Source organism: Mandrillus leucophaeus, unplaced genomic scaffold (genome assembly GCF_000951045.1).
Source record: "Mandrillus leucophaeus isolate KB7577 unplaced genomic scaffold, Mleu.le_1.0 Scaffold51, whole genome shotgun sequence".
Taxonomy (NCBI): Eukaryota; Metazoa; Chordata; class Mammalia; order Primates; family Cercopithecidae; genus Mandrillus; species Mandrillus leucophaeus.
In genome coordinates, this window is record NW_012105475.1 from 2628232 (window position 1) to 2642328 (window position 14097).

A 14097-nucleotide genomic window follows, 5' to 3' on the forward strand; every position below is an offset into this window, starting at 1 on the left:
ATCAAGTCATTCTTCCCTGGCTGCTCCTTTTCATGCCTTTTCTCATCTTGTTTGAACTACCTTATGGACTAAGCTGGGAGTAATGGATGGGAGAAGCGTAGGCAGGAATGACACACAGACTCCCGCTGCTCATACATGAAATTCAGTTGTTTGTTTGTTCTATGAATAGCCACTTCTCAGTGTAGCGTATGCCTTTGATTGATTTTCGGAGCCCTGATTGGTTATTTTTGACAATGTGTTCTATATCATCACTGCTTTGGAAAGAGGAGCTGAGGAACTATTCCTTCCACCATACTGGATGTCCCACCTCTGCATCAGCCATTTTTAATCATTCCTCATCTGATTCTGATGTGAAACCAGGGTTGAGAATCTTTGCACTAGGGTTTGTTACAGGAGAATAAATCTTTTTTTTTTTCTTTTTCTTTTTTTTGTGATGCTGTCTCCCTCTGTCGCCCAGGCTGGAGGCCAGTGGCGCCATCTCAGTTCACTGCAACCTCCCCGTCCTGAGTTCAAGGAATTCTCTGCCTCAGCCTCCTGAGTAGCTGGGATTCTAGGCATCCACCACCATGCCCAGCTAAGTTTTGTATGTTTAGTAGAGACGGGATTTCACCATCTTGGCCAGGCTGGTCTTGAACTCCTGACCTCGTGATCCACCCGCCTCGGCCTCCCAAAGTGCTAGGATTACAGGTGTGAGCCACTGCACCTGGTCATAAATCTTTATTTCACTTCATTCAATAAACATTTATTGAGTTGTGTCAGGCACTGGGTACAATGCTGAGGATATAAAGATCACTGAGACCATCCCTCTTCTCAGGTAGTCACAGGTAGTGGGAAAGACAGAGAAACCAATAATGCAGCCTAACCCTGAGCACGTAAGGATGGGTGATGCTGGCTTTGGGAGCACAGTCAGCGGAGACAATGCCCACAGTTCATCCTTTCTCTGAAACATGCTGATAGGCTGTCAGAATGTTTTCAGAAAGTAACATAGCCATTATGCAGGTCTACACTTCCCATAAACATGAATACATTTGTTCATCCTAGTAAACCTGGAACAATTTCCCCAAATTATATGGTGATTATAAACATAACTTTAAGGGGCCAACATTTTATTTTATGTTCAGTTTAATGACTTTTTTTGTGGTTTATTTTAGCTGTAACTGATTATTTTATAACTTCAATTTAGGTGAATAAATTCAGGAACAACGAATCAACATCAAAGTCATCATGGACAGTATGACATGGTTTTATGGTCTCCAAACTAGGGAGTCCACAAAGGCAAGCCACTGGGGTATAGAACGAAATAGTAACACTTCTTTTTTTTTTTTTTTTTGAGACGGAGTCTCGCTCTGTTGCCCAGTCTGGAGTGCAGTGGCATGATCTCGGCTCACTGCAAATTCTGCCTCCTGGGTTCATGCCATTCTCCTGCCTCAGCCTCCCAAGTAGCTGGGACTACAGGTGCCCGCCACCACGCCCGTCTATTTTTTTTTTTTTTTTTTTTTGTATTTTTTAGTGAGACAGAGTTTCACCATGTTAGTTAGGATGGTCTCGATCTCCTGACCTCGTGATCCGCCTGCCTCAGCCTCCCAAAGTGCTGGGATTACAGGTGTGAGCCATTGCACCTGGCTGTAACACTTCTTTTTTTTAAAAAAAAAATCAAATGCTATCTTTAGCTTTTTTCTATTGATTGAATGTTTCATAAAATTGGACTATTTGTACAGTAGTATATGGATAGAACTTATAAATAAACATATGTAGGTAGTATGCCCCCAATTTTTTAAATTAAGAGTACTTGATCATAGAAGTTGGAGATCCCTGCATTTTGGGAGGCCGAGGGAGGCAGATCACCTGAGATCAGGAGTTTGAGACCAGCCTGGCCAACATGGCAAAACTCCGTCTCTACTAAAAAGTACAAAAATTAGCCGGGCATGGTGGCGTGCGCCTGTAAACCCAGCTATTCAGGAGGCTGAGGCAGGAGAATTGTTTAAACTCGGGAGGCAGAGGTTGCAGTGAGCCGAGATCACGCCATTGCACTCCAGCCTGGGCGACAGAATGAGACTCCATCTCAAAATAAAACGTTGGAGATGACTGGTATAGTGAAAAGAACACTAACCTGAAAATCAAGAAGAGATGAGTGCCAGTCCCAGTTCACCACCAACTCACTGTGTGAGCATGGGTGAGTTAAAAACACTCTCCAGGCTTTGCTTTCCACATCTGTCAAATCAAGGGCCTGGTATAAATATCCCCAAGTCCGCTTTCAGCTCTGAAATTCTATAAATGGTTTTATTCTTGCTTTTCCTGTTATGAAGTTGAATAAGCAGGGGGTTATAATATTTTCTCTTCAGTATTTGAATTAGATGCAGGTGTAAGTCTACTTCTGAATTCCTGGAATATTTCCAGAGAGTGCATGTTGTACCTTGGCTACGTCTCTTCCCTGTGGTGCTACCAGTCATAGATATATGTGATAATGTCCTACACACCAGGATATGTATTTAAAATCTGTTAACTGTAGACATATTAACAAGGACTAGCATAATTGGTGGGGAGTACAAAAAGATGTACCTAGATATAGATACAGTTACAGGCTCATAGATACCTGTGCACACACACAATTAACCCTTGCCTTTTGCTTAATTTGATTGCTTTCATCAAAATTCAGAAAGCTTCAAGATTTAAGCTAAGCACATTAAAAAACACTACATCGCCGGGCGCGGTGGCTCAAGCCTGTAATCCCAGCACTTTGGGAGGCCGAGACGGGCGGATCACGAGGTCAGGAGATCGAGACCATCCTGGCTAACCCGTTGAAACCCCGTCTCTACTAAAAAATACAAAAAAAACTAGCCGGGCGAGGTGGCGGGCGCCTGTAGTCCCAGATACTCGGGAGGCTGAGGCAGGAGAATGGCGTGAACCCGGGAGGGGGAGCTTGCAGTGAGCTGAGATCCGGCCACTGCACTCCAGCCTGGGCGACAGAGCGAGACTCCGTCTCAAAAAAAAAAAAAAAAAACACTACATCTAGTTTTAATAGGTAAAGACGGACACCAATCCATACATATTAAGTTTGGTAACTACTCAGAAGTAAGTTGTTCGCTTATTTTCAAAATTTAAATACATAAAAGCCCAAGGGGTTAGCAAGCCTTCATTTAGCTCTTTGATTTAAGATCAAAGAAATTTAAAATCTACATATTATATGTAACTCCTCTAGAAACATTTTTCAACTTTAAAATTCGATGGAGTAAGATGTTGGACTTAGGTCATGGATCATGACAAAATAGACTATGGATGTTTTTCTTAAGATAATTATGCTTATTATAACAGTCACTTTCTTTAAAGTTTGTATCTCTCTGTTTTAGTTTTTTTTTTTTTTTTTTTTTTTTTTTTTTTTTTTTTTTTTTTGAGACAGAGTCTCGCTCTGTTCCCCGGGCTGGAGTGCAGTGGCGCCATCTCAGCTCACTGCAAGCTCCGCCTTCCGGGTTCACGCTATTCTCCTGCCTCAGCCTCCCGAGTAGCTGGGACTACAGGCACCTGCCACATCGCCTGGCTAGTTTTTTGTATTTTTTTAGTAGAGACGAGGTTTCACCATGTTAGCCAGGATGGTCTCGATCTCCTGACCTCGTGATCCGCCCGTCTCAGCCTCCCAAAGTGCTGAGATTACAGGCTTGAGCCACCGCGGCCCGGCCTGATTTAGTTTTGTTTGCTAGCCTCAATAAATAAATGTCTTAGCATTACTAAATCATCAGTTCGCATTGTATTTTAACATCTAGTTCTTCATATACTCTTTATTAGAAATCAAAGTCTTGAAGAAATATTAGCATAATAAAAGTGGAGATCTTGCATTTTCTAAGCAGTACTATATAACACATAGCATCATAATGCTTTTTAAAAATTCTTCTGTTCCAAATGAAATATGAAGTGGAAGCTGATGAAAGGGCCATGAGTCTTTAGCATAAAGTTCAACTATTAAAAAGTCGGCTCCTACATTGGAATGATGTACAAGAAAAAAAAACAGCTCCTGTGATTTACTTGTGAGAATGGAGTACTCATATTATAGCACATTCTATGTAATAAATGCATTATTTTAAGAATTTGTCTTAAAGGATAAATGACAGAAAAAGGAGCAATGCAATGAAAGAATAAGAAATCATAGCTATTTTGATGTAATAAATGTCAAAAAATAATGAACTCATGAGAATCTCCTGTAGCCACTAGAATGAGTAAAGAGAGAAAAGCAAAAGCAGAAAAATAGGAGAGAAATTAGAATCCAGCTGTTCGAAACGGGGGAAAAAATGAAACTCTTAAGCCCCATAATTATTTTATTTTGGATGGTAATGGAATAAAGAGGTGAGGGAAAATACCACTTTAAACTTAGACCTGTATAAGCACAGCCTGTACTTCGTGACCTGCCGGGGTATAGAATGCAGTCGTTCTGCTGCTGCCCAGGACAGCCAGCCAGGAACAAATGTCACCCTGGCTTCCAGTTGGTAACCAATCCACAAGCTTGAATTCAAAGTTCTAACCTTTAGTTTTAATGCTGATCATAGAAAAAGAGATAGATATTCACCTCTGGGGGAGGGGGTAGATATGGGGAAGGAAGAGTTAGGCCATTTCCATGAGACCTCCCGGGAGGATTCGAGGTGCTGCTGCCTGCCCTGCGTGTCAAAGCCCTGTGCTACTTGTTTTCTCACATCATCATATATCCATTTTGTACCATGTATATGCTTGACCTCTCTTCTGCTTTGGATTAGGTAATCCCTTTTGCTTTTTCAAATGATTTTCGAAGATTAGGAAATGGTCAAGGTTTGGAAGGTTTTCCTATTTCAACTGGGCAGCTTGGCTTTTCCCATGACATAATACCCCTCTTCACCTTGTCTTTAGAGATCCTCTAGACCGGGGGCTTCTAAAAAAAATTAACTTTTTTTTTTTTTTTTAAGAATAGTTTCAAATTTACAAAATGATTAAAAGGATAGTACAGAAGAGTTCCTATACAGACCCCTATTGTTAACATCTTTCCTTACTGTGTAGATTAGGGACTTTTAGCCCCGAGTTCACGGATTGACTTCAGGGAGTCCATGAACTCCTGAAGTTTATGCCAAATTGTGTATGTTTGTATAAGAATGCATTTCATTTCATTCAAGAACTATACAAATTAACACTATTCTTTTCATTTCATCAATCCCTTTTCTCTGCTATCTCTGCTCTCATGTTTTCTACTTCCCTAGTCATTTTTTTGGTTTATTAGAACACTAACTACCTCCAAGTGCACATTTGCACCAGTGTGCATAGGAAGACAGAACTGACCAAAGGCTTCTTTATCACACCCTTGTGAATCACTGAGTCAATCGGCATCATGTGTTCACATAAAATATATTAACTCTATTATTTAATAAGCCTCACATCCCTTCAAAGGCAGGAGTCACCTATAATACATAAAGGTCTCAGTGTAAACCAAGGGTCCTACATCAGAATGGATCTATCTAGAAAAGTGTGCATTTTAAATAAGCTCCCAAAAGAATTTGGATGCACCATATATCAAAACCATTTATATAGTCTGCCTAGATTTCCAACATGACATTAACACAAAAGGGCATTTAGAACTATCATAAAAGCATCACTGTTTTCCCTTGAAACTTTAAGTGGGGGAAAAAGCCATGAAATTACTGGAGCCATAAAATTATTATCACTATTTTTCTTTTCTGTCTCTATAGAGTCTGTTATTTGAAATCTTTCTAACTCTACTTTGATTCTAAAGCTAAAAGATAATTGTAACATTAGAGATCTAGGATTTGGTAAAATTTCTCCCAAGTTAAAACTTCCTCTATCAGTATTTTGAATGTTGTAAATGCCTTTTTTTTGTTATTATTGTCTGATGTTAGGTGGTTTATTTCAGACTTACAGATTCCAGTCTACTGTTAGATGATTATTCATCCAAGTTGAGCCCCAAACCAAAGAGAGCCAAGCACAGCCTTCTGTCTGGAGAAGAGAAAGAAAATTTGCCCAGTGACTACATGGTACCCATTTTCTCGGGACGGTGAGTGTGCTTGTTCTTCCTGGCTTTAATTATTAAGAAGTATATAGTAAGTGCTATAGGAGTAGCAGATTATAGTCATAATTGCTGTGGACAGATTATAGAAATAGCAGCTAACATTTATTGAGCACTTGTCAGATTATAGTAAAAGCAGCTAACCTTTTATTAAGCACTTACTATATACTGATTGAGTAAGATCTGAGGAAGCTCAGAACCATGCACTGAGAGAGACGTGATAATTATGTTAAAAGGGATTTCCTTTTCAGAAATTTTGCCATTACATAGGATGGCTACATGACAAACAAGAATGATCAGAACTTAATGCTGCTTATAAAACTAGCTGGAATGGAAAGTGGATCCTGGGATGCTAGTGATTGGACAGGATAGCCAGAGTAAAAAGAAAGCTTCAAAACTATAAAATGTTGGGTGAATTTTTATTACTCTGTGTGTGTGTGTGTGTATGTGTGCGCGCGCGTGTGTGTGTGTGTATGTATATATCTCTCTCTGAGATAGGGTCTCACTCTGCTACCCAGGCTGGAGTGCAGTGGCACAAACACAGCTCACTGCAGCCTCAACCTCCCATGCTCAGGCAATCCTCCTACTTCAACCTCCCGAGTAGCTGGGACCACAGGCACGAGCCACCACGCCCAGCTAATTAAAACAAAAATTATTTGTAGAAATGGGGTCTCACTATATCACCCAGGTTGGTCTTGAACTCCTGGGCTCAAGTGATCTTCCCTGCTTGGCCTCCCAAAGTGCTTGAATTATAGGCATGAGCCACCACACCTGGCCTGGGTGAACTTTAAAAAAAAACCCAAGATGACACGTTTAGGTAGCTGAAAAATATCTTGGTTATCAATGTGGTTTTAATTATTATTCACTGGGGGAAAAAAATCTCCTCATAATTTGAATGCCTTGTTCAATGGGAAATAGATTGCTATTTACTTTGAGGAAAACTTCAAACAAAATAATCACTAAATCACAAGTCTGTGTGATGCCAATTTTCTATCTTTATTACATAACATTATTTTTGAGCATTAATAATATTCAAAGGAATCTTGAAAGGAGACTTGTCCTGGACACCAAGATTAAAGCTCAACAGGAACTTTCTGGCTCATCTCCTGTTTACTTCTCTTTGAACACAGAGTTATTCCCATAGCTCAGGTGACGCTCAAAGTGAGGCCATCCTCTAAGAGCAAATGTCATGGAAAAGTAGATCCTCTTGGAAGTCAGGAAATAATTTGGTTGTGATTGATGGTGACCTACATCTGTTGCCTGTGTTTTTCTTTCCATTGCCCTCTGACAGTTCCTTTCTGACTTGTGTCGGAGGCCAATGTCATAATTGCTCTGAACCCAATTAGGAAGGTAAAGGGATAAATAACATTCTATTTTTGGCTTTTTAGCTGATATCTTTGCTCTCTCTGATTTTTTAAAGTGAACTTTCCAGACAAACACGCTTTCGCTGCTAAGTATGCATGTCCAGCCATTTGTCCTCTTCGCAGTAGCTTAATGTGACTCGCATTCCTTATAAGTGATGGTAGGCTAGAGGGGTAAAGTCTTTTGTCTCCGGTATTTTTCCCACTCTGTTTCAAAAAATCATTTTAAAACCACATCAGCTTAACGCTAGCCTACGTGACATGACTCCACCTGGCAGGGCACGAAATGAAGCTTCTCACTCCTAACATCTTCTCCCTGCTCTGTCCACACCAAACTATTTGTCTCTTCCGGGCCAGTCTCAGGAAGTGATCATTTACCAAATAAACTGATAAAATATGATGTGAGGCCGGGCGTAGTGGCTCTCGCCTGTAATCCCAGCACTTTGGGAGGCCAAAGTGGGCGGATCACGAGGTCAGGAGATTGAGAACATCCTGGCTAACACGGTGAAACCCCTTCTCTACTGAAAATACAGAAATTACCTGGGTGTGGTGGCGGGCACCTGTAATCCCAGCTACTCGGGAGGCTGAGGCAGGAGAATCGCTTGAACCTGGAAGGTGGAGGTTGCAGTGAGCCGAGAGATCGCGCCACTGCGCTCCAGCCTGGGAAACAGAGCGAGACTCCTCTCAAAAAAAAAAAAAAAAAGATGTGAATTAAAATTGATTTTCTAGGCTTTATTTCTAGTTCTCCATTATATCTTATACGGTGTCATCACCTATACTCTATTACTGTGTCAAAAATAACATTTCACAACGGTTTTGGCAGTATTAACAATCTGAGAAGAGGATGGAAAAAAATGAACATTTGTTGAGTGTCTATTATTATTTGCTGGGACTCATGCAAGGTGCTTTATATAAACCATCTTGCTAAATTCTCCATACAACCCTGCAGAGATATTAATATATCAACGTTTTGGACAAGGAAATCATGGCAGAGTGACTTGCTGAAAGCTGCATGCCTGGGAGGGAAAGAATTGAAAGTCCCACGTAGGCCTGGTCAATGCAGTGGGCATGCCCTCTGCACTCACACTGTGCTTCTGGAAAACACCATTTCCTCTGCATGGCACCTGAAAATTCCACTTATATTCTAATAAACTGAGTAAACTTTCTGTCGGCAAGAGATTTTGAATTGAGATTGTCACAGATTCGCAGAGTACTGGGAGATTTTAAATTTAGTTTTACTTCGTAGTAGTATACTTTTGTCAACATGTTAGCCTCACAGTTTTACTTTTGTGTCCAGATTATAGAAGGGTTATCACTGATAAATCCTAACTTTTACTTAAAGGAGAATATCCCTACTGCCCTGGGTCTAACATACTTTTTAAGTGTAGTTGAGTTCTCGTGTGAAATAATTACAGGGTTTTTTTTCGAAGTTTGGCTTGTTTGTAAACGGAAAAGGCAAGGAGACTATCACTTCGTTTAGCCCTCTAGAGCTGTGCCAACCTATCCAGTATCAGTAGTAATGAGAACTTAAACATAAAGTTCTCTTACTTGGAACCTGGGGCAAGACTAGCATTGAATATGATCCATCATTACATGAATTGAAACAGATCACAAAGCTCATTTCACATCTCCCTATTGTATGTTGACTTCTATAGAGAATTCCAAGCAAATTCTCCATGGTTTGTTTTGTATTCAGTTAGTAATTCATTCGCTTCCTCTCTTGTTCAAAAAAGAATGAGAAGTCATTATGTGAGGACACTAAGCTAAAAATCTTTCATCTTCCTCCTCCCCCTCAAATAATAATGGACATATTACTAACATCCATAGTAGGGATTATCTTATTAATATTTACAGAGAGAGAGGAAAAAACTTAAAATTTACTCGCTACATTTAGTCAGAAACAACATGGACTCTTCTCGTCTGCCAGATGTTTTAGGAATAGTCCATGAGAAACCCCAAACTTGGCAAATGTGGAATCTTATTCCTCAGCAAGCGACATAGATTTAGATGCTAGGAACTTGCTAACACAATGGCAGCATTTGCTTACATCCTGAAGCAATCATTCTTGGAATGTATAATTCTGACGTAAGAGGTCTAAGGAGACTCAATTTCAAGAGAATCCTCGATATAATCAATACACTCTTTCACTAAGACATTTGAGGGGCTTTACAACAAAAGGCATTGAAATATGTTAAAATAATTCAAATATTTTTAAACAACATGAATAAATCACAGCACAGATTCTATCATAAACTGCCACAGTAGGCATTGAACTTGAGATGTTACCACTCCCTTACTATTGTCATCAATTATGAATAATAACGAGTCACATTTATAAATGTCACCACTTCCATCACAAGTTTGATAATTTCTTAGTATATACTATAGGTGCACACATAGTATATGCACACACAACATATATTATCTTAGAAAGAAACCCAGTAGACACGAGGAACCTCATGTACATTCAGAACTTATTCATACTGCAACAACTCCAGGCAGTGCATTACATCAGCAAAGTGACAGAATCCAGATCAAGCTCCTACTCATGTATCAGGGTCACAGGCAAACAAACTAGATCTCATTTGACAATATGGCTTTTCTGGAAAGGAACCACAATCTTTTATTGTAAACAAAATCATGTTTAAACACACTAAGACAATCCGTGAGACGACCTTGGGCAAGTTATCTAACTTCTCTGAACCTCGTTACCATATATCTAAACCAGAAATAATAATTTATCTTGGCCGGGCATGGTGGCTCACGAGTGTAATCCCAGCACTTTGGGAGGCCAAGGCTAGTGGATCACCTGAGGTCAGGAGTTCGAGACTAGCCTGGCCAACATGGTGAAACCCTGTCTCTACTAAAATTACACAAAATATTAGCTGGGCATGGTAGCAGAAGCCTGTAATCCCAGCTACTGGCCAACATGGTGAAACCCTGTCTCTACTAAAATTACACAAAATATTAGCTGGGCATGGTAGCAGAAGCCTGTAATCCCAGCTACTTGGGAGGCTAAGGCAGGAGAATTGCTTGAACCCAGGAGGCCGAGGTTGCAGTGAGCTGAGATTGAACCATTGCACTCCAGCCTGGGCAACAAGAGCGAGACTCCATCTTTAAAAAAAAAAAGTTTATCTCATAGGGTTTATATGGGGATGAAACAAGATCATGTATGTGAAAAGCACCAGGGCCATCATAGGTGTTATTATTACTGTTATCATTATTATTGTTATTTGTTAAGATGAGGAACACTTCTGTACATGAAGCGTCAGCTTCTGATTTACCTGCTTTTTCTATATCGGGTTTTCTTTTGGTGCAGGATACAGTGTCTGAGGTGTGGTACTTTGAACTTAGTAAAAATTACTCAATCTTATCACTGCCATCCACAACATCTACATTTTGCCATTATTGTGTTTTAGTCAAAAGCATGTCAGTGGAATTACAGATACGGAAGAAGAAAGAATTAAAGAAGCTGCTGCTTATATAGCCCAGAGGAATCTTCTTGCTAGTGAGGAAGGAATCACAACATCTAAACAGTCTACGGCATCTAAGCAGTCCACGGCATTTAAGCAGTCCATGACATCCAAGCAGTCCACAGCATCCAGGCAGTCCACGGCATCCAGGCAGTCCACGGCATCCAAGCAGTCCGTGGTTTCCAAACAGGCCACGTCCACTCTTCAACAGGAAGAAACTTTTGAAAAGAAGTCAAGGAAAGTTGCGATTCGAGAAAAGGCAGAACGCCTGTCCCTGAGGAAAACAGTAAGAAAAGACAGTTTAACGTAACTTACAAAGGTGGAAATGCATGTCATAAGGGGTGTGGGTGTGGGTGTGTGTGTGTGTGTGTGTGTGTGTGTAGATATAGATGGATTTGTTTCTTTTTTTTTTCTTTGAGATGGAGTCTCACTCTGTCCCCCAGATTGGAGTGCAGTGGCGCAATCTCAGCTCACTGCAGCCTCCGCCTCCCGGGTTCAAGCGATTCTCCTGCCTTAGCCTCTCAAGTAGCTGGGGTTACAGGCATGTGCCATCACACCTGGCTAATTTTTCTTTTTCTTTTTTTTTTTTTTTTAAAGTAGAGATGGGGTTTCGCCATGTTGGCAAGGCTGGTCTCAAACTCCTGACCTCAAGTGATCCACCCACCTCAGCCTCCCCAAATGTTGGGATTACAGAATGAGCCACTGCACCTGACTGATGTGTTTCAAATGAAGAATATGTGATCTTTTGGAGAAACAAAACATAAGAAAACAAGGAGAAAGACATTAAAATATTAATATGTAGGTCAAATAAAGCAAACAATAGTTTTAAACTCCATGGAATTTTAGGTTTTAAGGAAATTAAAGATTTTAAAGAGCCTTAAGAAATCCACCTTAGAGGAGTATTTTACTTACAGGAGTAAAATACTCCTCTGTGTAAAATATGGCCAGATGTGGTGGCTCACATCTGTAATCCCAATTTTGGGAGGCCAAGGCAGGAGAATTACTTGAGGTCAGGAGTTCGAGATCAGCCTAGCTAACATGGTGAAACCCCATCTCTACTAAAAATACAAAAATTAGCCAGGCATGGTGGTGAGTGCCTGTGATCCCAGCTACTTGGGAGGCTGAGGCACGAGAATTGCATGAACCTGGGAGGAAGAGGCTGCAGTGAGCCAGGTTGCACCAGTGTACTCCAGCCCAGGCCAAAAAAAAAAAAGAAAAAGAAATCAAAGATGTTGCTTAAGCTTGGAATGTTAAATGTCAAATAACTACCTCTGTTCTTAAAAGGGAGAAGGGAGTGCATTTTCTCTAAACAAAATTAAGCTTCCAAATGGAAAAATAAAACCTTTGGCTTCTACTTGTTATTTTAGCACCAAAAGTCACTTTGATTTAGTGGTATTTTGGTAATATGTTTGCTTATTTGTTATTTCAGTTAGAAGAAACCGAGGCATATCATGCCAAGTTGAATGAAGACCATCTTCTCCATGCTCCTGAGTTTATCATTAAACCTCGCTCCCACACGGTTTGGGAGAAGGAGAATGTAAAATTGCACTGCTCCGTAGCAGGCTGGCCAGAACCTCGTGTCACGTGGTATGTTATCTTTATGAAAACTAACAGAATTCATTACACAAAGTTAAGTTCACCTCTAGTGAAACACACAGAACAACCATATGCAAGAGTCAGTGAAGACATCTGTAAGATTGTATAGGTTTCCAAAGAGTGAAGAAGGGTATTGAGATGAATTTGTATGTGTGGGACGAAAAAACATTCTTGTGTATATGTGCTACATGATAATACTCTATAATCCTATTATGCAAATGGGTCTTTATTTTATATGAAGTATTGCATTTTAGTCAACATATATACTTACCAAACATATGCCTATAACTGCTGTGGATGATAAAAGTTAGGTAAAAATTAGCTTCCATCAATGAACTTCACACAGCAGGGCAGGATTTTGTGATTGGAAGCAATGCTGCCTTTTACAAAGTAACTAAAACTCCCATCTCTACCCCTCCTATGAGCTAAGGCCTGAATGTGCCTGCCTTCCTTCCTTCTTTCCTTCTTTCCTTCCTTCCTTCCTCCCTCCCTCCCTCCCTCCCTCCCTCTCTCTCTCTCTTTCTTTCTTTCTTTCTTTCTCTTTCTTTCTTTCTCTCTTTCTTTCTTTTTCCTTTCTCTCTCTTTCTTTTCCTTTCCTTCTCTTCCTTTCTTTCTTCTTTCTCTCTTTTCTTTCTCTTTCTTTCTTTTTTCTTTCTCCTTCCTTTCCTTTCCTTCCTTCCTTCCTTCCTTCCTTCCTTCCTTCCTTCCTTCCTTCCTTCTCTTCCTTTCTTTCTTCTTTCTCTCTTTTCTTTCTCTTTCTTTCTTTTCCTTCCTTCCTTCCTTCCTTCCTTCCTTCCTTCCTTCCTCTTTCTCTCTTCCTTTTCTTTCTTTCTTCCTTTCTTTTTTAATTAATTTATTTTTTTACCAGAGAGCATAAGCAAGTTGCATCAATGTGTTTTCTGACACCAAACAAAAGAAAGAATTGGATGCCAGATACTACCCAACAGGGGGCAGGAGATACTTTCTTTCCGTAAGGAATAAGCACTCTTTCTCCTTCCATAATATATCCTATTGCAATTGTCAGTGGCTTTGTGATCCTTAAACTGAGAACTTTCCTGTCACATGTTACAAATATCTGCCATAGAGAGCAGAAGTATGAAAATAATTGAGCCAATTAAAAAAGATATTTCAGTTTTACTCTCTGGTGCAGGTATTTGCATGCTTTTTTCTTATCTTCAGGAGTGGTGATAAATGCACCTTAGGTTGCAATATAAACACTACACGAATGTCACTGTCACCCAGAGTGTCTGCCTCCTTCTCCTTTCTTTTCTATTATTTCTAATGTTGATCAGATGCCTGCATAGCACTGTGGAGGTAGCTGACAAGATAAACCCACTTATTTCTCTAAGGTTATTCTTTTTTTTTTTTTTTTTTGAGACAGAGTCCCGCTTTGTCACCCAGGCTGGAGTGCAGTGGTGTAATCTTGGCTCACTGCAACCTCCACCTCCTGGGTTCAAGCTGTTCTCCTGCCTCAGCCTCCCAAGTAGCTGGGACTACAGGCGTTTGTGCCACCACGCCCGGCTAATTTTTTGTATTTTAAGTAGAGATGGGGTTTCGCCATGTTGGCAAGGCTGGTCTCAAACTCCTGACCTCAAGTGATCCACCCACCTCAGCCTCCCCAAATGTTGGGATT

The 14097-nt window shown here is 40.3% G+C and overlaps 1 protein-coding gene across 1 annotated transcript in view; it reads left to right on the top strand.

The window, feature by feature from the left end:
* Nucleotides 1-14097, top strand: part of MYOM1 (myomesin 1) — a 156298-nt gene that overhangs the window by 20899 nt on the left and 121302 nt on the right. The window contains exons 3-5 of the mRNA XM_011996353.1: nt 5882-6022; nt 10815-11154; nt 12298-12455. Coding sequence (XP_011851743.1) covers nt 5882-6022; nt 10815-11154; nt 12298-12455 — 639 coding nt within the window. The remainder of the gene's footprint in view (nt 1-5881; nt 6023-10814; nt 11155-12297; nt 12456-14097) is intronic.